General features: G+C 42.0%; 1 protein-coding gene across 7 annotated transcripts in view; it reads right to left on the reverse strand.

The window, feature by feature from the left end:
* NFKB1 (nuclear factor kappa B subunit 1) overlaps positions 1 to 27,303 on the reverse strand; it is a 117,196-nt gene extending 89,893 nt beyond the window's left edge. For 2 of the 7 annotated variants that reach the window (XM_075998765.1, XM_012770964.3), the window contains exons 1-2: positions 27,033 to 27,303; positions 2,944 to 2,989 (exon numbers count right to left, since the gene is read on the reverse strand). In XM_075998765.1, the coding sequence (XP_075854880.1) occupies positions 2,944 to 2,982 (39 nt within the window). In that variant the 5' untranslated portion in view covers positions 2,983 to 2,989; positions 27,033 to 27,303. The remainder of the gene's footprint in view (positions 1 to 2,943; positions 2,990 to 27,032) is intronic. The other 5 variants (XM_075998766.1, XM_075998764.1, XM_075998769.1 and 2 more) reach the window with 3 other exon arrangements.
* Positions 27,304 to 27,717: the final 414 nt, after the last annotated feature.

The raw sequence follows: 27,717 nt of genomic DNA on the forward strand, positions 1-27,717 counted from the left end.
AAATAACCATATTTTACTTTTTATGGTAGATAGGCTAGTCAGTAAGTGTGCTGGAACTAGTATATTTTTTAAATAGTATTACAACTTGTCTCTTGTCATTATTAGTAAATTATTAGAGGTTTTTGGGTACCTAAGAATCTAGTATGCCTAGTAAAATCAAGAGGAAGAAAAACAGCATTTAAATAAAGAACACTTCAGATCCAGTTGTGATGGATGCAAAGTTTCATTTGAGGAACAAAAAAATGTTCCCCTTCAATGCTTAAGGATAAAGCTCATTGATGCTATTCATTGTTCGCTGAAAAGACAATACAGGAATGAGAAAAGACGTTCTGCAAAACTGGGCTCCAGCTTACAAGGGGTATTTGCCAGTCTCAGAGCAAAAAAGACAACCTAGCAGGAAAAATCTCCTTTCCTGTGGGCCTGCAGGATGCTCTCGTGACTGGAAGGCAGCAAAGGCACCCGTCACAGGAGAGAGATTTATACCCTGCTTTCGACAAGACAGAGCAGCTGTGCTGTACTGCAGCTTGCATTGCTCGTAAGGCCATGGGTGGAGAGCAAATTCCTGACTACACTAAAACACTTTGGATATGCCAGAAGGACATACAAACTCTAGGAAATATGAATCATTAAGTTTGAGACAAGAAAAAAAATTTCAAGGACCTCTCCCCTCAAAAATGGAAATATCAGAACACACCCAAGCACTGTTGCTGATCACAAAAATGCCCACATGACAAAAGTTTCAAAATGAATGTTTTTAGCAGGTTTTACTCTTGTGTGGCATAAAGAACCAGCTCTTGTTGATAAGATTTCCTGCATAGAGACAGAAGGCATGGTTCAAAATCAAGCAGAAACAACCCTCATGTTGCTTAGTTTGCCTCTAATTGTTAGAGATGGCATATTAAAAGTGAAAGGGAAAATAAAGGGTTTTGATGACATGAACAGCCAAATGTTTTTCACACTGCTATCAAAGGAAATGTTCCTAGATTTATCTTATATCACCATTTTTACAATAAAACTAGAAAGGAGAATCTTAATGTGAAAGGCAATGCATATCCATTCTTTCTAAATTAATCATAAGATTACCAATAGCAGTGAATGCTGTATGTCTATTTTATTCATAGAAACAATACTAGATCTCTTAAAAAGTATTTTGCTTTTGGTTTTATTTTTCTGACTGATTCTTCATATGTGTAAATTTGGGAAATTCACTGCTTCAAATAGTTGCCACTAAAATTTAAATGTGAAATGTTAATGAGTCATGGACCACGGTGTCCTGATACCTCGTGCTCCTTCACCTTGTCTGGCCTAGAAAACTACATCTTTCAAATCTCAGCTGACAGAGACTCCCTTTGGAGAGTCCTTCATAACTCTGCCCTTTCCCCAGGGAAGCACCTGACGTCTCTCTCAATGTGTCTGTCCCACTCTGTGCAGACAGCGGTAGCATTTATCACCATATGGAAACTGCGTCTCTGTCCTTCCTATCAAAATGGCAGCTTCCTGAAATGAGAGTCTGTATATCACTTATTTTTGTATCCCTACTAAACCAATGTTCTAGCGTATAGTAATATCTCAATAAATAGCTGATTAATAAATATGTCTCAGTGTTTTAAATACGTCTTAGAATCATTATTTATGTTCTCTAAAAAATCAACATATCTTTTAAGGAAAATTTTTAAAATTTTAAATATTTAGTATTGCCATTGCAGTTACTCCAGAATCTGAAAATTGGTTTCAAATGATTCCATACAGGGGCAGAGGTGGGGGGAGAAAAATGTTAATAACCAACATGGATTTGTTGGACTATTCGACATTTCTCTAGGCTTGAAATTTTTCAAAACTAAAGAGCTAGGAGAAAAAGAAAAAGCACAGTGGTATGGTTTCATAACTGCTAATATAACCATAATGAACAGTTTTATGATCCCAAAGCACATTCATTACTGAGTATTTTCAACACCTCTGTGAGTGTGAATGTAGAAATTTGCTAGCATTTCTCTTTTGCAAATGAGAAATGTAAAGATTAAAGGGGCTAAACGATTTCTCCAGTCTGAAGAGCTGATCAGTAGCAGTCAGCACTTATATGAAGATCTTCAAATTCTAAGCTCCAAGGTCTTTTTACTACACTGGTCTGCCTCCTCATTAGATGAGTTTGGTTTTGTTGTTTTGTGTTGTTTTTATGTTTGCTCCTTTGAGGAAAGATGAACTTTAAATAAATATTTTAAGGGGCTGTAATGGGTTGAACTGTGTTCCCTCCCAGAAAGGTGTATTTAAGCCCTAATCCTTGGTACCTATGAAGGGGACCTTATTTGGAAACACAGTCTTTGCAGATGTAAGCAAGTCAGGATGAAGTCATGTTGGATAAGAGTGGGCCCTAAATCCAATGATTAATGCCTTTATAGGGAAACAGAGAAGACTTGGGTACAGAGCACAGTAGAGACACAGGGAAGAAGGCATTTGACAGCAGTTGCAGAGACTAGCGTGATGCAACTACAAGCGAGGGAATGCCAAGGATCCTGCCAGCAGCTGGGAGGGGCACGGAACAGATCCTCCCTCAGAACCTCCAGAAGGAACCACCCTATCAACACTTGGTTTCGGACTTCCAGCCACCGGAACTGTGAGAGAATATACTCTGTTGCTTTGAGCTGCCAGGGTTGTGTAACTTGTTACATCAGCCCTAGGGAACTAATACAGTATCTGTCATGTGACCTGCAGCATATGCAATTTTTATGCAGCAATATCCGGGATAGATACTAGGGGTTAAGTTCTTATTGTACATGTCTTATCCTCTTTAACTTCACTTCATGGAGAGACAGAGAAACTAGAAAATTTTTTTAAATTGTTACTAGTTTTAGAGTTTTCCTGATATTGAATTACTAAAATTGCCTCTATATATTTTGAAATATGAATACATTTAAATTAAATGATCAGTGAGATTATAACACTTACTTGTTCATGCCCTCCCAAATATGGGTCGTCTTCTGCCATTCTGGAGCTGTGTATTAAAACAAAGCAAAACAAAACTGTAATGCTAGTTTGAACCTTTAAAATTCTATCACCATGGAATTCATGCAGGAGTAAACTGTATTATTTCAGTAAGACCAAACATAATCCTTTTTTAAAGACCACAGAAGAAGGACATGGTGTGGTTCCTCTTTGGTATCTAAAGTTAACAGCAGGGAGATTGCATAATCAAGGAATTACCACTTACGTACTATCTAAACTCATAACAGTGTCCTGAGTTTGGAACAACTGGTCTTTATCCTCTGCACAAAATGTCATGCATACTGGGATTCTTAGAGGCTGTTTCTTTTTATCACCCTCTAAACATTAAGGATTAATAGTCTTAGCTCCTTAAGTATATTATTTTCCACCTCATCATGAATTCTGGGATGGCTCTAAAACTATCTTCCAGTTTTCTACAGGGTCAAGGAGCTGGGCAGGGCCTCACCAGGGCTTTGCCAGCAACGAGAGGACGCTGCGGTGGCAGCGAGGCCCCCAGCGAGGCCCAGGGAGGCCCAGGGAGGCGAGCTTTTCCTGCCACTGTCAAAGTGGTGTAGAAACTCTGTGATGTTAAAAGTGAAAGAGAAAATACAAAAATAAAGCCCTTATTATCAGGCTATCGGCCTCAGATTTAATCAACCTCAGACAGACACTAACACACTGCAGGTCCTAGCGATCTTCCCTTGCCCAGTGGCCCTGATAAGACGTGAAGAGCCATGTGGTTACATAAAGATAGCATCTGCAGTCACATATCATTTAGGATTTACTTTAATAAAAAATAGTCTTATATTAAATATAGGTTAATTTGATTTAAATTTATTTAGATCAAATTTTAGATACGTGACATGAAAATGAGAGGATTAAAAAAAGTCTGAAAGCAAATATAACTGCTGAGGCAAATGTTTCATTTTTTTCATGAAGTGTATAAAGCACTCAAGGACACTTTGGACTGCAGATGAGAACGCGAGCTGTCCACCAAGCCGCGAGCTCTTTCTCCACGGCGACGGCGTGCGGCTGGCAGCGCGGCCGCCAGCTGGTGTGCGCCGCCCCACGTCCTGCAGGGGGCGCCATCCGCCCCACGCTTGCTGCGGGACGCCGGCTGGTGTGCGCCGCCCCACGTCCTGCAGGGGGCGCCATCCGCCCCACGCTCGCGGCAGGACGCCGGCTGGCATGCGCCCCACGTCCTGCAGGGGGCGCCATCCGCCCCACGCTCGCGGCGGGACGCCGGGTGCAGCGCCACGTCCAGGTCTGGGCGTAAGGCCCTTGCCCCGCTTCCTCGGGTTCTGTCTTGTTTCTCTTTTCCGCTGGACAAACCCAGCGGAGGAGCAGGCCTGGCTCGGCCACACAGGCGAGGAGCAGCGGGGACGCGGACAGCGAGACGCACGGAAACGGGCCGACCCCGCGCGGGGCGGCTGCTCGGGCCGTCCGGCCGGCGCCGGAGCCGACGGGACGGGAGGACACTTGGTTCTCTGACGCGCTGCACGGCCAGGCTGTTGTCAGGGCGTCGGCCCTCGCTTTGACGAGCGCTCTGCCCAACGCTCCAGCGGGCACAGAGGCCCCCCAGAGAACCCGACTTCCAGCGAGGTCCCCTCCGGCGCCGCGGGGCGGCCGGAACGCGCTCCCCGGGCCGGCGGCGCCCAGGGTTCCCGACAGGCGGCGCCCGGGTTCCGGACAGGGGGCGCCCGGGGTCCCCGACAGGCGGCGCCCGGGTTCCGGACAGGGGGCGCCCGGGGTCCCCGACAGGCGGCGCCCGGGGTCCCCGACAGGCGGCGCCCGGGGTCCCCGACAGGCGGCGCCCGGGTTCCGGACAGGGGGCGCCCGGGGTCCCCGACAGGCGGCGCCCGGGGTCCCCGACAGGGGGCGCCCGGGGTCCCGGACAGGCGGCGCCCGGGGTCCCCGACAGGCGGCGCCCGGGGTTCCGGACAGGCGGCGCCCGGGGTCCCCGACAGGCGGCGCCCGGGTTCCGGACAGGGGGCGCCCGGGGTCCCCGACAGGCGGCGCCCGGGGTCCCCGACAGGCGGCGCCCGGGGTCCCCGACAGGCGGCGCCCGGGTTCCGGACAGGGGGCGCCCGGGGTCCCCGACAGGCGGCGCCCGGGGTCCCCGACAGGGGGCGCCCGGGGTTCCGGACAGGCGGCGCCCGGGGTCCCCGACAGGCGGCGCCCGGGGTTCCGGACAGGCGGCGCCCGGGGTCCGCGACAGGGGGCGCCCGGGGTCCGCGACAGGGGGCGCCCGGGGTCCCCGACAGGCGGCGCCGGGGTCCCCGACAGGCGGCGCCCGGGTCCCCGACAGGGGCCGCCCGGCGTCCGCGACAGGGAACGGCAGCCCTGGGCTCTGCCGAACTCCGAACTCCGTCCGGGCAGGCTGCAGGGAAGCACTTGCCTGAGACGAGGAACTGTGGAGCGAAGGTATCCGCACAGCCACGGCTGAACAATCTCAATTAAGACAAGCAGTTTAACAAGGGAAAACTGACCGGACCCAGCAGAGAGGATTAAGTCATGCAAGATTCCAGCGTTGTGCCCCTGCTGGGTGCATGACCTTGTGTATTAACTGAACTCACTGCGGCCTCTGTTTGTGGGATAGACTTTTGAAAAGAATAGAAATTCGCTGATCTTCGAATATGTTAGTTAGCTAACAAACACCTATTCAACATTCCCGATAAATAACGTTAGCATAACTTTCAGTCGTATGAAGAATACTAATGAAAAAAAAGTTACACTGAAATACAGTGCTAGTATCGTCTACAACAGTCTATGGGAAAGTTCCTGCCCTTAGAACACCACAGGAGCCTAAACTTCCAAGAAAGATATTAAAATCATCTTTTTGCCTTTAGACTTTCCATTAATCTGGGCTGATCTCCTCAATTTTCTCAGATAATCTTAACCCATGGTCTTCAAAAGCAGAGGTAAAAACTGGGCACAGCGGCTCACGCCTGTAATCACAGCACTTGGGGAGGCCAAGGCTGATAGATCGCATTAGGCCACAAGTTCAAGATCAGCCTGGGCAACACATTGAGACCCCATCTCTAAAAAAAAATTTAAAAATTAGCTGGGTGTTGTGGTATATGCTAGTAATCTGAGGCAGGAGGATCGCTGGAAGCCAGCAGTTCGAGGCTGCAGTGAGCTAGGATCACACCACTGCACTCCAACTTGGATGAGAGAGAGACCTTGTCTTTAAAGTCTCCTTAAAAAAAAAAGCAGAGGTGAGATTGTTGACTTGTTAAAACTGATAGAACCCATTCAGTACCTCTATCACACTGATTGTGTATATTTAAACCTGTGGATGGTTTCCCAGATCTTTAAATGCATAAACTTATAAAGCAGCCCTCACTCTAATTTTTACAACTCAAACTAAACCTTATTAGATCCAACGCAGGGTTATTACCATGATCACTGCTGTAGCTAAAGTCTTAATGAAGATCTCTAAATTGTAGACAATGGACTAACTGACAAATTAAACAATCTGCCCTCCAATATCTTCTTCATGATTTACGCAGTAATATGTGCCAGAAGATCAAAGTTTTAAAAGCTCAACAGCAGCCCAAGGGACACTCAGGTGAGGTTAAAGTCTGAACTTTTATAGCTTTGTCAAGACACTTAAGTTGACTGTGAAGAGCTGAAGTGACAGTAACCCAATGGTGATGTCAATGTTAATTCATCATTTAAAAATAAAATGTCAAAAGGAACCAAGAATTATTTGGAAAGGATGAATCACTGAGTAATTTTTGCATTAATTATAAAAGCAGGTTTTCTTTGCAAAATGTTGAAACACTAACTAAGCCCTCGGAGCCTAAGGTTTAGAAAAGACCAGGGAAAACCCCTTTCACCTCCCTGCTCCCCCAGCCCTTCCCCTTACTTTCCCTTGCTCAGTGCTGTGCTTTTGAGGAAGGATCTTGAAACAGGAAGGGAGATACTGAGTTGACTGGGGACAGTTTCTGCAGCCCTGTCCCCCAACACTGAAGTTTTTAGGAATATTTTCACACCATGGAAGGAGAAATAAAAAATGTAGCCAGGTAGCAACAAATAAAATACCCAGCAAATTTTTTTTTTCATGAAAAGCATAATGTTACAACTAGCTTTGTTCTGAATACACGAAGAGTTCTATGATATGCTAATGGGCTACTTTACACACATCTGTGACCATTCCCTGACAGCACCGAGCCCAGCACACGGGCTTCTTGGTGAAGGCAGCCAGCACGCAGTGGACTCACTGGAACGCTCTGGACCATCACAGACAGTTGGCGGCACTCCTGTCCTCGTTGTCACTGGGGAAACTCTCTAGGTCAGAGACATTCACACTTTTTGACTATTACCCACTGTAAGAAAATATATTCTTTCTATTCTATTAGACTTCATTTAAAAAAAACTTTTCAAACTCATTAAAATGATTACTAACCCACTAAGGATAACAGTTTTCAGTTCGAAAAACAGAATTTTAGGTGCCATCCAGAGGGCACAGTTGAGAATCAGAGAGAAGTGTCTCTACTTTCAAGATTATATTCGGCCATAATAGATACCACTTAGGTATAATTGGACAGCAATGAGGATGACACTAGAAGAAAAAGGGTGCCCTCTCATCTTTTCTCTGTGAGGTAATAAATTGATAGAGAAAAAATGTGCTGAAGTCTCTTTCCATAGAGGAATTTTTTTGAGAAAGCATGATATATCCAACCCCACGTGGCAATAATGCTAGGGATGAGAAATCCTAATGAATGTCACTGCATCATGGCAGTGCTTTGCAATGGAGAAGGAACTATAGTCACCACCTCTCACAAGTAAGGAACTGTATAGTCAGTGCTTCACACACTTCAGGGAGCTCTCACATCAACCCTGGGAAATACTGTCCCAGGTAAGAAACAGGTTTAGAGAGAGAGAGTCATTTGCTCAGGCTGACAGAGTAGTGCTGGCTAATCTGACTCTACAGCCTATAGTTCTTTCAATTGTTCAAGAGGCCGCAGTGATTTACTTAAAACATCATTCATTTTACTATAGCACCTTTGCTCCAGGTCTCGCAGGCGTTCTGGTCGGAGCTAGTCTACCTATAGCACAGCCTGAAAAGCAGAATAGGATTCTGACAGTGCACAAAACTCAAATGAGTTCTTTAAGAGACAATGAAATGTGAAGGTAAAAATACCAAACAATGTTAACTCAAACGATAGTTGCTTTAAAAAAATATATCTTTGGTCAATTACAGAGGCCAGAAGGCTTATAAAGAGATTCTCTCTGAACCATGCCTATAGAAAACACCATAGTCACTGACAGTATGATAAAAGTGTATGTGTATGCATATACACATATACATACACATACACATATACGCACACACATTTAAAACTACAGCAGATTGAAATGCTACCTGAATGTTTTCCTTCTTTCACTAATTTAGTGAAAAATATTTATGCCCCTGTGTTAGGTACCAAATACACCAAAGTGCACAAGAGTGACATAGTTCCTGTATTTACAGAGCTTACAGTTGTGGCAAACTGAAAACAATGGCCACAAATTATTTGATACTCTACCTAACAAAAGGAGGCCTCGAGTCTTGATGGGCTTGTGCCTTGCTCTGACCAAAAGAGTAAGGTAGAAATACAAGTTCTGAACACAGGTTCAAGAGGCCTTGTGGTGACCCTTGTGCTCTCTTGGAACACTGCTGCCCTGTGAAGGAGCCGGGCCAGCCCGCTGGGAAGGGAAGACCACGCGCGGCAGAGAGGGGCCGGCCCCAGCACCCGCTCAGCAGCCAAAGACTTCAGAGGAACAGCACCACCGCGCCAGCTGAGCAGCTACGAACAGCACTAGCTGAACAGCCAGAAGTGTTCAGAGATTGGCCACGCCAGCCAAGGCCAGATGACCTAGACAGCCACAGACTTGGAGGAAATAATGAATGTTTATTTTAATTTGCTTTGTGGTGATTTTTTTTAATGCAACAAAAGCTAACTAATACAATAGTTTAGTAAGTAGGAAGCCAGGCAAAAACAATGCGACACAGTAAGTGTCATGGGATACAGAGTGTATACAAAGAGATACAGAAGGTATGTGGGGCATGAGTTAATTATTTTGGTAATTCACTAATTACACTTTCTTTTTTTTTTTTTTTTTTTTTTGAGACAGAGTCTCACTTTGTTGCCCAGACTAGAGTGAGTGCCATGGCGTCAGCCTAGCTCACAGCAACCTCAAACTCCTGGGCTCAAGGGATCCTCCTGCCTCAGCCTCCCGAGTAGCTGGGACTACAGGCATGCGCCCGGCTAATTTTTTCTATATATATTAGTTGGCCAATTTCTTTCTATTTATAGTAAAGATGGAGTCTCGCTCTTGCTCAGGCTGGTTTTGAACTCCTGACCTCAAGCAATCCGCCCGCCTCAGCCTCCCAGAGTGCTAGGATTACAGGCGTGAGCCGCCACGCCCGGCCTCACTAATTACACTTCCTTTGTTAGAGTCCTAGTCAGAGCTCCTCTTTGTATTCAGTTTTTGCTCTATTACTTATTCAGTTCCAAACTGAACAAAAGCAGCAACTACATTAGCTAAAAACGCTGTCATGTAAACAGAAAATCAGAACAGTTAAAACTTTCGAAGTGCAAATATTAATAAATCACTGTCAGCCTTAGGCAGTGATACCATTATGTGAACAAATGTGAACCTGAAAGGGCCATCCTTCAAGATGGATCCGAAGAGGCTAACTGGGCCTAAATTTAAAATAGAGCCAAGTGACCACTTGCTGACTAGAAGTCACACATGTACTCTGAGTTCCTTGAAAATTCACATTTTTTTGACTTTGAGACATTCAGAGATCCCCTGAACCCATCAATCAGAGCTCAGCCAATCAGGTCTCAGCTGTATCGACCAATCGGGTCCAGCTGAATCTATCAGAACTCAGCTGCATCATCCAATTGGAACTAAGGAAGTCTGAATCCTTCATTTGCATAAACCCGGGCAGGGTCTTTTGCTATAAAACCTGAATTCTCTCTTTGTTCTCTAGAATGTATCTATGTTTTACGCCAAAGGCTGTATCTCCCCAGTTTGCAAACTGTTCACTGGAATAAAGTCTCTTTCCTCCAAATTCCTTTCCAGAGAACTTTTGTTCACAATTATAAAAGTTATTATGATAATGTTTTGCATCCCTTCAACTCTCTAATATCTGAAACTGATTTCATCATTGCCATTAAAACGAGCCCCATTCTTGACTTTCCAATTTCTGCCAATATATCATTCTCACACATACCCAGTCAATAGCCAATTTCTGCTGTTCTTTTCTTTGTGTTGATTCTTGTAACTGTCCCTTCCTTGACTTTCCAATTTCTGCCAATACATCATTCTCACACATACCCAGTCGATAGCCACTTTCTGCTGTTCTTTTCTTTGTGTTGGTTCTTGTATCTGCCCCTTCCTTCCCTCTCCACTGTCATGCCCTAGGTCAGACCCTCGTCGTCTCACCCCTGAGTGACAGCAGCCTCCACACTGTTCCTTTACTGCAGGGCTGCTGCTGCCTTCGACATCTTTCACATTGTTGTCATATTGCTTTCAAGATAAAATTCAAGTACCTCAGCTACCCAGCATAGTCTACTATTTTATTTAATGATATTATATTATAGTATAAGCATATTATAAGCATTACCTATTACCGTGTTGTAACTCAACCTCACTATGACAGGCAGACTGATCATTCAAAATGCCTTGCTCATTACTGCCTTGTTCATTTCTTTGCAGTATGCCCTGCATCCTGAAATGCCATCTTTCTTACCTAAATATTACCCACTCTTCAAGGCTCTCGTTAAATCCAATCTCTGCCACAAAACCCTGTATTTTCCCTGTAACCTATAGCCCTGTAGTCCACATAAGGTCTATAACACTTATACGTACTAGTGATTTTATGTGTTCTACTGCAATTTAACTTTACCTATCTATTTATCATCTTCTTAAATGGATATAAGTACCCAAAAAGTAGATACAGGAGCTTTGCTTTTTTGTATTGCCAAATTGGTAAACATTTAAGTATTTTTTATTAACATTGCATTATGTAAGAGGCATTGCAATGACAGATTCACAGCTATCTGAACTTCCCTCCTTGCCATACTCAACTGTGAAACAATACAAAATACTTAAAGCAATATTAGAAGAAAACCTAGGAAAAACTATCCTCAACATTGGCCTAGGTAAAGAATTTATGATTAAGACCCCCAAAGCAAATACAACAAAAAACAAAAATAAATAAATGAGAGTTAATTAAACTAAAAATCACAGTAAAAGAAATAATCAATAGAATAAATAGACAACCTATGGAATGGGAAAAAACATCCTAAGCTATACATTCAGAATCTATAAGGAACTCAAACAAATCAGCAAGAAAAAAAATAACCCCATTAAAAAGTGGACAAAAGTCATGAACAGTCATGAAAAGACACTTTTCAAAAGAAATGTGGCCAACAAACATGAAAAAAATTCTCAACATCACTAATCATCAAGGAAATGCAAATTAAAACCACAATGAGGTACCTACCACCTTACCCTTGTCAGAATGGCTATGTATTAAAAAGTCAATAAACAACAGATGTTCACACAGATGCAGGAAAAAAGAAAGTTTACACACTGTTGGTGTGAATGCAAATTAGTGCAACCTCTATGGAAAACAGTATGGAGATTTCCCAAAAAACTAAAAGTAGATCTATCATTCAATCCAGCAATCCCACTACTGGAGTTCTACCCAAAGGAAAAGAAGTTATTTTTATTAAAAAGACACCTAGACCTGTATGTTTATCATAGCACAATTCACAACTGCAAAGATATAGAACCAGACTAAGCACCCATCAACTGATTAGGGGATAAAGAAAATGAGGGGCATGTGTATACACACACACACACACACACACACACACACACACACATCATGGAATACTACTGAGCCACAAAAAAGAATGAAATAGTGTCTTTGGCAGCAACGGGGATCAACTGGAGGCCATTATCCTCAGTGAAATAACTCAGGGAATAAAAAAACCAAATACCACATTTTCTTACTTATAAGTGGGAGCTAAACAAGGGTATGCATACACAGAGTCACACAATGGACACTGGAGACTCAGAACGGGAGCGTGCAAGGGGTGAGGGATCAAAAGTTACCTATTGAGTACAATGCACACTATTCAGGTGACCGGTACACTAAAAGCTGAGACTTCTTTACTGTGCAATTCATCCATATAACAAAATCCATCGGTACCCCCTAAATCTATGAAAATAAAAAAATACTATAGCAACAATTTAAGATGCTGGACAACACCATAGGGTTGCACATCATAAAGGCTGGACACTTGAAGGGTGCTCCAAATTCACCCTCGTGTTTTGACTGAGGGCACTTTCCAAACCATGCTGACACAAGAAAGTAAAACCCCAAAAGAGAGCAGCAATCTCACTGGGCAGGGTATCAGAGAAAAAAAGATTTAGATAAGAAGCAAGAGCCTCAGAAATCTGCATAGGCATCACCTCTGGTCATTGGCCAAATACTAAGTCGTGACAAAGGACTAGACCCTGCAAAGCCTGCTAGAAAACAGCTGCTTGATCTACTAAGCTACATGGAGATTTCACAGGTCCTACAGCTTTGAGAGACACTGGAGTTGCCATCATGCAGGGTACAGAGACATCACTGAACATTCTGAGCATTCAGCTGTGACTTTAGAAAGATCATGCAATCAGTTAGGGACATAACCTAAAATAAGAACTACTCTAAACCTACCTTAATGAAACCAAGTGGTCCACCAATAAACTTATTGCCTGTTACAACAAAACTCAGCACTCTTTAAAAGAAGACAAAAATGCAAACTCTGCACAATGTAATGTCCACTATATACAATAAAAATTAATGAAGCCTACAAGAAAGCAGGAAAATAAGACCCAGAAGAAAATGACACAAATGATGGAATTAACAACCAATGACTTTAAGATAGCTAACAGAAATATGTTCAATAATGTAAAGGAAAAATGAGTGAACAAACAGGGAACCTCAGCATAGAAATGCAAACACCTTTTTAAAGAACCAAGTGGAAACTCTAGAAATAAAATGAAATTTCACAAGATGGACTATCAGTATATCAAATATTATAAAACAAAGTACCAATAAACTAGAAGAAAAGTCAATAAAAACTATCCAAACTGAAGCACAGAGAAAAAAAAGTGAAGAGAAAAAGAAGTGAAGACAGCTTCAGTGACCATTGGAACAATATCAAGCAGTCTTACATATTTGTAATTTAGAGTCTTGGAAAGAGAGAAAAGACAGAACAATATTTGAAGAAATAATAGTCAGGAATTTTCTAAATTTGATTTTTAAAAATATCAACCCATAGATCCAAAAATCTCAAAGATTTCCACGTTGGATAAAGACAAATAAAACCTTGCTTAGGCATATTACAGTCAAACTGTTAAAAAGTCATGCTAACAAAAAAAAATCCTAAAAGCAGCAAGGGACAGACAAAAAAGGACATATTACAGAAGGGGGCACGAGAGGGTACGCTTATCAGCATGGGGCTGACTTCTCCTCACAACACAAGCTAGAAGGCTACGTAAAAGTATCTTTAAAGTGATGAAAGAAAAAAGAAGATCAGCCTAGAAGGCTATATTAAGCAAATATTTAATAAATCCTTTAAAAATCAAGGTGAAATTGACATATCCATATAAACTAGAGCTGAGAGCACTCATCGCAAGCAGATCTGCCACAGAAAGCCCTTCGGGCTGAAGGGAAACGACAGAAACTTGGACCTATATGACAAAATGAAAAGCACCAAAAATGATACATTTGTGGGTAAGCATGAGACTTTGAGTTTTTGTTTCTTAATTTCTTAGACAACTGATTATTCAAAGCAAACAAATACAATATATTTTGTGGTTTATAACATATGTAGAAGTAAAATGTGCAATAATAATAACACAGAAGAACAAAAGAAGTATGCCACTGTTAGGTTCTTACATTATATATAAATGTCATAATATTAATTCACTGTGAACTGAAGGATAAATATTATAATAAATAATACTTTTAAAGTGGTGAAGTAACCACTTTAGAAAATAACCAATAAAGGAGATAAAATGGAATTAAAAAAAAAAAACCCTAAACTTGATTTATTCAAAGGATGACAGAAAAAGGAAAAATGAATAAAGAAGAGATAGTACAAATAGATAACGATTACCAAGATGGAAGACTTAAACCCAACAAATCAATAATTATATTAAATGTGAATGAATTAAACTCACCTATAGAAAATAGAGATGGTCTATTTGGATTAAAGAAAAGCAAAATCCAAGTATATACTTTTCATAAGATTATACTTTAATATTAAAGAGAGTTTAAATATATAAGGATGGAAAATTGTGCTAGTTACACCATACAAATACCAAATATAAGAAAGCAAGCTATATTAAAATATCAGATAAAGTAGACTTAAAGAGAAGAAATATTACCCAGGGCAAAGAACACCATATAAGAATAAAAGAGTTAACTCATCAAGGAGAAACAATGATTTTAATGTGTACGTACCTACTAACAGAGCTTCAAAATACATGAAGCAAAAGGTGGCAGAATTAAAGGAAGAAATGAGAAGGTCACAATTATAGTTAAGATTTTAACACTCCTCTCTCAGAACTTCCTAAAAGCAGATTAACAGCATCAGGAACTATCTTAGTCTGTTTATGCAGCTATAACCGAACACCAGACACTGAGTGATTCACAAAGGACAGAAATCCCTCTCGCACAGCTCTGGAGGCGGGAAGCCCGAGGTAAGGAAACAGCACCTGCTGTCTAGTGAGGGCTGCGTCCTCCAGGGAACATAATACCCTCGTCCCCCGTATGAAACAAGCATCTAAATCCTTGCTGAACACTGAACATGGTTTGAGGTCTTTCATTCAGGTGGCATTAAAAAGGGATTTGGGGCCGAGCGCGGTGGCTCACGCCTGTAATTCTAGCACTCTGGGAGGCCGAGGCGGGTGGATGTCTCAATGTCAGGAGTTCGAACCCAGCCTGAGCAAGAGTGAGACCCCGTCTCTACTATATAAATAGAAATAAATTAATTGGCCAACTAATATATATAGAAAAAATTAGCTGGGCATGGTGGCGCATGCCTGTAGTCCCAGCTACTCGGGAGGCTGAGGCAGGAGGATTGCCTGAGCCCAGGAGTTTGAGGTTGCTGTGAGCTAGGCTGACGCCACGGCACTCACTCTAGCCTGGGCAACAAAGCGAGACTCTGTCTCAAAAAAAAAAAAAGGGATTTGGGCCTGGTGAGGTGGCTCACGCCTGTACTCCTAGCATCTTAGGAGGCTGAAGTGGGAGGTTTGATTGAGGCCAGGAGTTTAAGATCAGCCTGAGCAAGAGCAAGAAGCCCTTCACAAAAAACAGAAAAATTAGCCAGGTGTGGTGGCAGGTGCCTGTAGTTGGGAGGCCGAGGCAGGAGAATCACTCGAGCCTGGGAGTCTGAGGTTGCTGTGAGGAACTCTCCTGGCAAAGGCCAAAGGGCAGGAGGGGACAAACTCCCTGCAGCGAGCAGTCTTGGAAGAGGGCACTAATCCTGTTCGTGGACGGAGCAGCCTTCATGACCCAGTCCCCTCTCAAAGGCCCTCCTACTTGGCACCGCCACATTGGCCATTAAGTTCCAACACCTGCATCTGGAGGGGACACAGTCCCACCACAGCAGTACAGATATGGATGATTTAGGGACAACACCGTCAGCCAAACGAGCCCAAGTGCATGGACAGAGCACTCCACCCAACGACCGCAGATGACGTTTTCTTTTCGAGTGCACATGGAACGTGCACCCTGATAGACCACATGCTGGGCCGTAAAATCGTAAAACAATTCTCAACAAATTTCAAAGAAGTGAGTATGTTATCCAAACACAATTAAATTAAATCAGAAACCAGTAACAGAAAAATATCAAAAAAATCCTCAAATATATGTGATTAAGCTGTTAAGTTGTGGGAGAAAAAAATTACCTCTTAGGCTCAATAAAACCTAGTAAACATAATAACCTCATTCCCCCTATATGAAACAAGCATCTAAATTCTTGCTGTATCATGTTCACTATAACCAGGGGGGACAGGGATTTTCTTTCTTTCTTTCCTTCCTTCTTTTCCTTTTCCTTCCTTTCTTTTCTTTCTTTCTTTTTTTTTTTTTTTTTTTGAGACAGCCTCCCTCTGTTGCCTTGGCTAGAGTGCAGTGGTGTCATCATAGCTCACTGCAACCTCAAACTCCTAGGCTCAAGTGATCCTCCTGCCTCAGCCTCCCAGAGTGGTGGGATTACAGGAGTGAGCCACCATGCCCAGCCAACACATTTTAAACATATTATAATTATGCCATTTATATCAAATGGTAGATTCCATTCTAAGTAAAATTTATTTTTATTGATACTATACTAGGACAAAATCTGCCGAGAATAAATTTGTAAAGCTAGAGAATTTACTATATAATTTACTATAATCTTTAGAGAAGTTCTATAAAGATTATAATAAAATAGATAAAACTTTACATATTACAATTAAAGTCACTCCTGAGATATTGCTGCTTTCCACTTCCACATAAAAACTGACTTAATACATCTGCTCATGGTTTGAGGTCTTTCATTCAGGTGGCGTTAAAAAGGGATTTGGACCTGGTGAGGTGGCGCATGCCTGTAATCTTGGAAGGCCGAGGTGGGAGGTTTGAGCCCAGGAGTTTAAGATCAGCCTGAGCAAGAGCAAGAGGCCCTTCACAAAAAACAGAAAAATTAGCCAGGTGTGGTGGCAGGTGCCTGTAGTTGGGAGGCCGAGGCAGGAGAATCACTCGAGCCTGGGAGTCTGAGGTTGCCGTGAGTTATGACGAGGCCATGGTACTCTAGCCCAGGCAACAGAGGGAGATCCTGTCTCAAAAAAAAAAAAAAAAATTTGACTTACTGAATTTTTTTCTGATCTTTTCCTTCTATATTTCTAATGCTACACATTTCTTCTTCACTAAAAATATAGTATGACATAATTTCAATTTTGATGTCTGGCCTTTCCTTTGAGTACCATTTTAGGGTATTTGCAGATGGAGGCGTCAGGAGACCTCATGGATTATGAATTAGAGATTAATATTCTTTTGTTCAAATACAGAGAAGCTGATCCAGTTCTCTTGAATCTGAATATGACTTAGCTCATTTTAGATTTTCATTCCAATGATCATCAAAAATCCCTAAAAATATGTCTTTTATGTTTTAAAAGAAAAGGATTCATCACATGAACCAGCAGCCTTCGGTTCTGTGGCTGACCACAGTCAGCCTGGGGGGAACGTTCCCTTAAAGAAGCAAGCGCAGACAGGCCCTGCGCCGCGGTGCCCGTGTGCAGACAGCGGGAAGCAGAGGCCAGCCCAGCTCTCTCTGTGTCCAGCAACGCCAGCCGCAAACACATCCTTCTCCCACACCTCCTAGCCAGTGAACCTGACCACCTGGCAATACTCACTCTTAAAATCATAAATGATAAGTTAATATAAGAATGTGATTTGTTTTATATTTTTACTAACATCTTAGGGAAAAAAATTTTGTTCAGTGAGGAAAAGCTGAAATGAAGCGACCGCAGGGCCTTCACCGCAGCAGAGTTCTTGCTTGTGCGGAGCTGTCACAAGCACCTTGGAGCAACGCGCCCACTCGGTCTGCTCCCACGCCCGGGCGTCTCTGTGGGCGAGCGTGAGCCGTGGTGTGCACGCACGCCAAACAAAAGCCATTAGTGGAACCCTTCAAATGAGAGTGGGGGGTCCCTGCTGAGAAGGGGCAGAGAGAGGGTGTCTGTGCTGCGGGCAGTGACTCCTGCCTAGACTGTGTTCACTTTGAGATACATCATTAAAGCTGCACCCTATGATTTGTGCACTTTTTTTAGTTACGAGGTTTCTTCAACTTAAAAAAGGCCAATATGAAAAGAAAATGTTTAAAACTGAAAAGATTACATGATGTTCTGCTCCATGAAGTTCTGCATTCCTATCTTGTTCAGCACTGCATTCCCAGCACTTAGAATTGTGTCTGGCACAGAGTCAGCTCAATGTGTATTCAAATGAATTACTGTTAGAAAAATAAAAACTGACTTATGTTAATTAGTTTGATTCAATCATTTCACAACATGTATGTATATCAAAACATGATGTTGTACACCATAAAGATATGCAATTTTTATTTGCCAATTGTACCATAATAAAACTGGCAGGGAGGAATAATAAAAAAAAAATAAAATCCTGCTATGTAATGATGGAGGAGCTTACACGAATAAGCGAAGGTTCCTCTCCACCCTTCGTGCCTCCAATCCTGCTCTTCAGAGAGACTTACTTTTTAGTACTCTTCTCTTTTTGGTTTACCTACTGGTTCTTTTCATACCTTCAGTGATAAACTTACATCTTTTGTTCTTGATTTAGGACTCTGTGTTCCTTCTACAACAGAAGAGGACCCAGCTCACACTACTGCCACCTCCCACTATTCCTCCTTCACATACAGTTATAATTAGTGAGAGCCTGAATCAATTTAGAACTCAAATATTGAATTTTATATTCAATTTCTGTCTCAAGTGTGCCATTAATTTCTTTGGAGATTTATGAATGTGAGAGACTGACTAATAGCGAAATGATGCAGCCCCAGAAACATCTGGATGTCAGGATGAACCTACGCCGGGACCAGAAATCACAGCTCATTACCCACAAAATGTGCAGAGCTTCACACTACCATGCCGACAATCGCGAGTTTGATTCATACTCACTCACATGCGCTTTCTTCTAATTACCGTGTCTCAATATGGCAAGAAAATCTGAAGTCTTCCAATTAATACGATTATATCAAAGAAACAAATAATTTAGAGGTAGATGCCCATTTAGTATAACCCTCTCATTTCTTTACAGAAAGAAAATAAGACCCAGAGAAGTTAATTAACTTGCCCAGAGCCACACAGTTTAAGTGGCAGCACAGTCTCCTGATAGCTTGTTTATTTACTTATTCATTCAGCAAGCTCACCAGTGTTCTGCTAATAAAAAGTAAGGAAGACAAAATCCCTGCCCTCAAGACGTTTCTTTTCTAGCTCACACAGAAGTCAGGAGAACACAGACTCCCTATGGAGAGGTCCGGGAGAAAAGAGAAGGCGGCAGGGAAGCGGCGAGGCCGGAGGCGGGTGTGCAGCAGGATGGCCAGGGAGGAGAAGGCGCTTCTCACACAGGGACGCGCAGCCAAGGCTTTCCGAGTGAGAAGACTGTGGATAAGGAACTGAAAGTTGAGGTGGAGGATTTGAGATTAGGGGATGAGGGAGGAGCAAGGGGGGGAGGGGAGGTGTGCAGGAATCGGCTCGTGAAGACGACCGAGAATGACTTCAGAAATCTAAGGAGAATGACATGACCAGGCTTGCACTTTAGAAAGCCGACCGTTATGCTAATGAAGCGTGGAATAGAAGCAAGAGACAATGTACCAGGAGACAATGCAAAAATAAAAGCTAGAAATTCAATGAGGAAGGGATGGATTCTGGAGATGAGAAAGAGGCTGCCTTGATAGAACTCAGTGATCAACTGAAGGAGGAAGTGAGTGTTTAAGAAGGGAGGTGCCTGGGTTCTGGTGTGGGAAACCTACTGAATGGACCACAAGTGGGCTAACAACTGTATTCCCCAATGGGGTGCCAGTCTGGGGTTAGGGAGGATGATAAATTTAATATTGGCATTTGATGGGGACATCTATGCAAAGATGCATAAGTGCTTCAGCAATAAAATTATTGTTTTCTGTGGCTTGTTTTGAAGGACTGGACTCCTTCCATTTAACGGATATTTAGTAAATATAGCACAATTACTCCAAAAAATCACCCCTCTATTTCAACACAGGATTGAACTACCTCTCCGAACAATTCAAACTAACTCCTATTTGGCTACTACAAGTAGACTTTCTAATAGAAACCGGATAGTTTCCCACTCATCATCAAAAAGAACTATAACTGCAGGGTAAATGGCTGATAATGTAATGTTTTAAGAGTCAGGAAATATTTAAAAGTTTCCAAGGGGTGCTTGTTAAATGTGGTTAAATGTCTTAAGTGTGAAATTGGGTAAACATATGGAGAGAAACTATAAAGACATGATGTCAAATGAATGCTATCATGTGGCATAAGAGCAAGAAAATATGTCTAATTATTGTCAGATACCATGTTTTCATTTTAATTTTCCAGGTGTACTCAAATTTGCTTAATTACAATTGACTTCTAACATGTTTTCAGAATGTGGAAAAATGTACATTGTTTTCAGTTTATCAAAAATAGGATGATCCACCATGAAATGCCTGCAAAAATATTCTATCCACAGGCAACCTCTCTGCTCTTCTCATTATGACCCCTCCCTTTCTCGACCATGAGATACAGAATTTATTTTTTCCTCTGGAAGTGTGATTCACTTTCTAGATTATTTCCTTTATCTTCACATTTAAGTCAATAATAAAGTTTGAGAATTAATTTTATAGAGAACTCTCTCCCTAAAGCTTGCTCTATGCTTTCATTACCCTTTGTTCTGACCAAATCTTTTAAAGGACTCTCAGGTTAAAAAACACCCACACATACAGAGATATAATACTTACTATGCACCTTCCTATGTATTACCAGCATAATAAATGAATGAATTAAATGAATAGGGTTGGGACTGACTATATTTTTGGATCATTTTAATCAATCTCTTCCAAAAAGTATTTTCCTAGGCTTTCTGATTGGTTTGAAATTACCAGTGTGAGTGCATTTTAAAAAAATCTTTCCTACTTCCTACATTTTATATTCAGTTTTCAGCTTGGATTTTATATAAATTCCCTAAAGTACTTTCCCGAATGTCTGACAGAGCAAAAAAACTAAGTTTAATTTTTATTTTTAACTTCACGCTTTTTCCCTTCTACCTCAAATTTCCTCTAGATGAATAGCCACCCATACTTCCATCCTTCCATGTCATCATCATTTTAACTTTATAAGTTGTAAAGATGCTTGTATTCCATGCAGATCATTGTACTAGATCCTGTAAATTTTAAGGAATTCTTCTCCTTTGGCTTCAGTACTAAGTCCACACTCTATTTAAAAGAAAAGATATTGAAGTTTATAAATCAAGTCTTAATGGTTAAACACCAATAAATGGTTTAACTCTACTAACTAAAAATACACCTAAGAACTAGTAGATGAAGAAATTTGGCAAATTATCAATAAAACACGAGTCAGGAATTCGTGGTAAAACATCCAAAAATAGTCATTTTCTCATTCCGAAAATTCTTGTCTTAGAAGGCATAGTTCCTAAGACAATTAAGTAATTTATTTTCATTATTTAAAAGAATTACAGGTTTGAGCATAGTACCAATAAAAGAGGTTAATTATGTAGTCTGTCATCACTTTTAATTTTTCTTCTTTGCACACTTGATATATGGTAGAATTAACATCTGGTATAAACAAAGGATATGCCTTAATACTAAAATATGGTATGTTTAGTCCAAATCACATGATAAATAATAATAATAAATAATACTTTTTGAAATAACTATTTTAACAAATAAAATTCATTAAAATAATAAAGTTTTAAAAAATGTTAAACTCTTTCTATAGAGGTATGCTTAACTTTATGCAAGTCTTGCACTTTCTTCAGTTCAATGTAAATGTATTCTAGAAACTCTAACGTAAATGTATTCTAGAAACTCTAGTGAGCCTCATTTATCAAAATGGCTCATCTCAAAAAAATCCAATGGCTTTATTTCCCAATATGAAATCTATGAGTTGTCCATACATTTTTGACTACTACAGTAAGAATTAGGACAAAGTTTTATCTTTGATCACATTTTTCTTCATGCCTAGAAGCTACAGATTGAACTGATCATGTAGGAACATAGCAACATTTATCTTTCTCTGGTAGCCATCTCATAGGGAAGCCACAGGCAGAGTGCTTGGAGTATTTTATTACTTTAACTAACAAACACTGCTGCTGTTCACCTTCAGCGTACTTATCAACAATGATAGCCTTACAGTACACTTGTTATATATGTAAACATTTACCTTCTTCCTCAGTTTGCTGCCAACAAAAAAGATTATATATAGAAATTTTTGTAACTAATTTTCTAAACTTGAATGTATGCTGTGAGGGATGTGAAGAGAGAGAGGTCAGGGTCAGAACGGGAATTCAGTGCGCAGCCAAGCAGAGTGGACTGAAGTGAACAGCAGCATGCGACAAAAGGTTCTGTCTTCCAACAAAGACTGCTTTAGGGATCCCTGAGGGCACAATGACACTGGGCATTTTGCTCTTTTCTAGTCTGGATAGTATATTTCATTTCATAAATTTTATCCACAAAGAATCAATGGTTAGATTCAAAGTTTCAAAGTCAAATTTCTGAAAACGCTACAACCGAGAAATAATGAACAAAGCCTGCCAGGATGAGGATCCAGGCTTCACAGTGTCACAAAACCATTAAAATAAGAAAGTGGAAAGTACAGTGAACCTGCTCACCGCCTGCTTGTTCCTGAGGTCTGCATTCTAATACCGAAAAGGCACAGATTTACGGATGATAAGTATTTAATTCTAGAGGTCATATTTTATTTTTACTTTTTGGTAGATTAATTTAGATAAGCATTAACAATCCTTGGATTATGAAGTAGTGCTTATAGCATTGTTCCCTTTTTTGGAGATACCAGTGTTGAAATTACAGTTTCAATGGAGTATAAAGAAATTCTAATTTAGCCAAAAAGTTACATTTTTCACTTGTACAAGCATCTTTTATCATTTCAATTACTTTATTACTTTGCTTGACAAGTGCCTCTAAAACTTTGAAACTAAAAAGCACTTTTTTCTAGTTAATAAACTCTTTCACCTGAAATGCTGCCTTTTTGGAAGGCACTAGGTACTTTTAAATAAATTATTTGCTAGTAAACTTCAAGTGCTCTTTAGATTAGAAAATAACATCTAGAAAGCAAGAACTGTGTTTCTGGCTTCTTTCTTCCCAGAAGGTAAGGCAAAACAGTATAATTTTTGTTCCCATAGAAGAAGGCAGCCCAGTAAAAAATTAATTACATTCATTCATTTAACAAGCACAATGATAAACATCAGTTTTTTTTACTTTTTTTATTTGTCATTATAGATTAGATATTATTTCTTTTTAGCTAGAACTATAAGATTTGATTCTTTCAAATAGCTTTTCCTTTCTATTTCATTTTGTATAATTTTGGCTCTTTCAAACAGTAAGCCATGTAGAATGTTTACATTCTTCTTCAAAACTCCATAAGTCAAAATTTTTTTCACAGTTTAAACAAAGAGGATCTACGGATAGTTTAAATCTATAAATACTTGTTGACAGCATGGGTCAGAATAAAAGCTAGTTATAAGGTTTTTGGCCTAATGGTAAAAGATAAATGAAATGTAATAAGCCAATTTGTAATGGATAATTAAACCATACATATCATTATTCTAATTTCAAAAACAGTAATTTTACTGGTAATTAAATCTGTGTTAATTACTACAGAAAACATAAGGAGAGAATAACAACTGATTTCTTTTTATAATTTAAAATATAATATTGTTATGATTAATACTACAAATTAAAAAAATATTTCATTCATAATCTACTCTCCTGAGGTTTCCATAATCTTTAACAAATCACATCTTATATTACTTTTATTTGCATAAAACTGTCAGGGTTTAAATCATTTGTGGTGAAGTAATGTGATTTTCACAACTTATTTTCTAAACTATTGGCTGATCTTCAAAGCCAGATCTACCAACCTCATGTGTAAATCTGAAAGATAGCATATTAATTTGTACCCAGGAATACTCTCTAATACAGTAGAGACCAAAGATATGAAGCAATTTCATCATCATGAAATGCTACCGCTTTTTTTTTTCTTTATTTCTTTTAACAGTGAGGCACTCATTAACGAATGTTACAAAGATAAGAGGTTTGGTTATGTTACCATAACTATTACCTGTACCATATTATATGGTTTCAAACATTAATCTTTTTTGATAAAAAAAAAATCAGACAAGAAGCCAAACTGACTTGCAGGACTATGCCAAAATGTCCAAACATTCCTCCCTGAGGCTGAGTATCTCTAGTCCTCTAAAACCCTCAGGGTCTCCTGAACAGCGAGAGACAGAATCAATTCAAAGGGATGCAGATGTTCCTGATGACTTACCTGCTCACGTCCAAGAACACTACAGGTGAGTTCAGCATTTATGGAAGGTGCAAGAGAGCAAATGAGAATTAATTCCCAGAAAGCACAGTAAATTGCTCTATTGTGGCTTTCTGTCACCAAGAAGCAATTATCAGTTAATGCTGATCAGACATGAATGTAGATGTAGAAGCAGAACACAAAGAGTCTTCTAGCACTAATACTCTATTCTTCCTTCTCCTCTTCTTCTATTACAATTGCATTACCTTATATAGTTCATATTGGAAACAGAAAACCAAAAATCAACCAAATAAAACCAACTTCCTACTAAAAGTATGACAAGTTAATGAGAACGTCTACATAGCCATGGATTCATACACAGCCATTTCTGCTAATGAGAGTTCTGTTGAATCTGTAGACTAGAAAAGCATATCCAAATATTTACTGTACTGCTTAAACTATAGTATGGTGCAGTTCCAGATACACTTCCTACTGCAGTCAACTCCATGCTCAGAATAGCACATTTACTCAGTCCTGAAGGTGAAACAGATGATATTTTGTGCACTTTATCAAAAATCCATATGACAACACAGGTAAAATTATTTTAACTTATTGTTTTAAAATGTCAAGTATTTTTCTTGCTTCTCTTGAGTTCAAACCAATTGAAGGTTATGAAGTAACCACTTCCCCCCAGAAGCCAGAACTTTCACCTCTTTTGAACAGGGGAATACCTCTCATAAATTAGGTAAAAATAAGGACTTACTGATTTAATGATACCCCGAGATCCATCTAGCTGTCAATTCCTTATCTAGATCTATCTATCACAATGAGCAATCCCTGAGGGCCAAGGCATAACTTACTTCATCAGTTATCTGGAAGTCTGAAAATGTAGTAAAAACAACCTGCATGAATATTAGTTTCTCAAACTAGCTTCAATTTCTTTCAAGGAACAACAACAAGAGAAATGTAAGGAATATGATCACTAAATCTAAAATCCTGCATATTTCAGACTTATTGAGCTTTAACCAACTGCAACTCAAGCATCACAGATGATCTTGTTTAAGAGGCAGAAGTAAAAAGGAAGTGCAAAGATCAAAGCAGGGCTTACAAAGAGGAACAACTATTTTTGTATGTATACTCCAGCATTTACTAACTGGGTTTGAGAAACAGGGGGGTATGCTCAGCCCAAGTGAGTACCAACTGCAGAACATATGATAAAATTGAAAATTCAAAACAAAGATAATAGATTTTCAAATTGCCACCAACTCATAATAGGATTACACTATTTCCTTTTAAAAGTCTTTCAAACAGTTGAGAAATGATTTACTTTTCACAGCAAGCAGTTGTTTCAGTTCCAGCATTAAATCTATATACAATGAGTCTTCCTTTGTATTCAAGTTTGTCCAGTAGGCTACAGCCCAGGAAGACATTTTATCTAAACAAGTAAGGGAGGGCACTTAGGAGTTGCCTGGTATATCAATATGAGTGAATAGCTTCAGATTTCATGTTTCCATTTATCATATATGTTTTTTCATTTTAGCAATTCAATTACATGATAAATGTTAAGTGCTATAGGAAACAAGTATATTTTTATTTCTTCTCTTTCTTAGTTCATAAGCTCAAAAAGTACTTTGCTTTAAATTTACATAATTTCTATAATGCATCAAACAGTAAAAGGATTCGTCTCTAGAAAGCATACTATTAAAATCAGGTACATATCGTACTACAGCTCAGAGCTTTAATTAAATTTTCTTTTTAAAGTTTTAACAAACACTAACGCAGTTTAAACTGCTCAACAATATTCAGTTGAGGAATTCTGCTAGAAAAATACTGAACATGGTGATCTTTAAAATAAAATCTTTAGTATTTACCAAAGATCATCACTTTGTAGAAGAATATTTTGATGCCAGAACTATTCAATGTTTCAGTAATGCCCTTGAGCTTTATAACAAAACCTCTGAGTTAAATACGGTTATCTCACAATCAGCAACGCTGAAAACCTCTACTTAAGTTCATCAAAATTTCTTAAGTCTTCATAATCAAATCCTGTATCAAGCTCCATTTCATTTTCAGGACAGACCAATAAATCAGGGCAAACACCTCCACTGCTGTCTATTTTAAAAGACCATTTAAAAACTTACATTTAAGATGGGCACTGTTTCTAGCATTATTTTTGTTTTAGAGGTCATGCACAATGCAGGGTGCCATTGTTCAAGAGTTTTATGTAATAAAGTGCCTAAAAAGTGCTCTAAGTAGGTGATTCCTTTTCTCTCTCAAATGCCAGGCCCGGTGGAATATCGAGCCCACTTTACTTTTTGAAAATTAACGTACAAGTCCTGCAGCAGGTGAATATATTACTTCTCTCGTGTGTGTGTGTGTGTGTGTGTGTGTGTGAGAGAGAGAGAGAGAGAGAGAGAGAGAGAGAGAGAGAGAGAGAGAGAGAAACTGAGAGAGGGAGAGGGAGAGACAGAGAGAGGGAGAGACCGAGAGGGGGGAGAGGGGGAGAGGGGGAGGGTGGGGGCTTCCCTTGGCAGTCGGGGAGGAACGCCCGCGACCCTGAGCGGGAGGGCAGCCAAGCACTTCTGCTTCCGTTTCGCGGAACGCGGGCGAAATCTGGCTCCGCAGCGCCCCGCGCGCCCCCCACGCAGCGCCCCGCGCGCCCCCCACGCCCCGCGCGCCCCCCACGCAGCGCCCCCCGCGCCCCGCGCTGGAGCGGGCGGCGAGTCCGCAGGAGCCCCGACCCGCGGAGGCCGCCGCCGGAGGGACGTGGAGGCCAACGCCCGCCCGGGCAGCGCGGCCCTGTGGCCGCGGCCTCCGCGGAGTCCGGAGGGGCCTCCGCACCCTGCCAGCCTCCCCGGTGCGGGCGGCCGCGCGGAGCGGGGAAGGCGGCGGGCGGGCGCGAAGCTGCCGGCGAGGCCCCGCCGCCCGAGCCGGCTTACCTGGGCGGCCGGCGTCCGGCCTGCGCGGCGGGCGGCCTGCGGGCCTGGGGACGAGGCGGCCGCGCCCGAGCCGGGGCGGGCGGGGGTCGGCGGGCGGCCGGGGTCAGCGCCGCGCCATGTCCGCGGCGGGCGCGGGGCGCGGGCGCGGGGCGGCGGGCGCGGGGCGCGGGCGCGGGAAGCTGTCAGCGCGCCCGGCCGCTCCGGTGGCGAAACCTCCTCTTCCTGCCGGCCCCGGGCGCACTTCTCTCCCTCGCTCGCTCTCTCACTTCCTGGCTGGAAATTCCCACTGACGTCGAGACAGCAGACGGACGGACGGACGGACACGCGCGCGCAGCGGGGGCGGGGTGCGGTCGCCGCCGGGGCGGGGGAAGCCCGCTCCTCCCGAGCGCCCTCCGCCCGCCGCCCGCCCCCGGCTCCGCCGTCCGGCCCGGGGCTCCGCTGTCCGCCCGGGGCTCCGCTGTCCGCCCGGGGCTCCGCTGTCCGCCCGGGGCTCCGCTGTCCGGCCGGGGCTCCGCTGTCCGGCCAGGCGCGCTGGGCCGGGGCTCCGCTGTCCGGCCCGGGGCTCCGCTGTCCCGCCCGGGCTCCGCTGTCCCGCCCGGGGCTCCGCTGTCCCGCCCGGGGCTCCGCTGTCCGGCCCGGGGCTCCGCTGTCCGGCCCGGGGCTCCGCTGTCCGGCCCGGGGCTCC

This window comes from Microcebus murinus, chromosome 29, assembly GCF_040939455.1.
Source record: "Microcebus murinus isolate Inina chromosome 29, M.murinus_Inina_mat1.0, whole genome shotgun sequence".
In the NCBI taxonomy this organism is placed as follows: Eukaryota; Metazoa; Chordata; class Mammalia; order Primates; family Cheirogaleidae; genus Microcebus; species Microcebus murinus.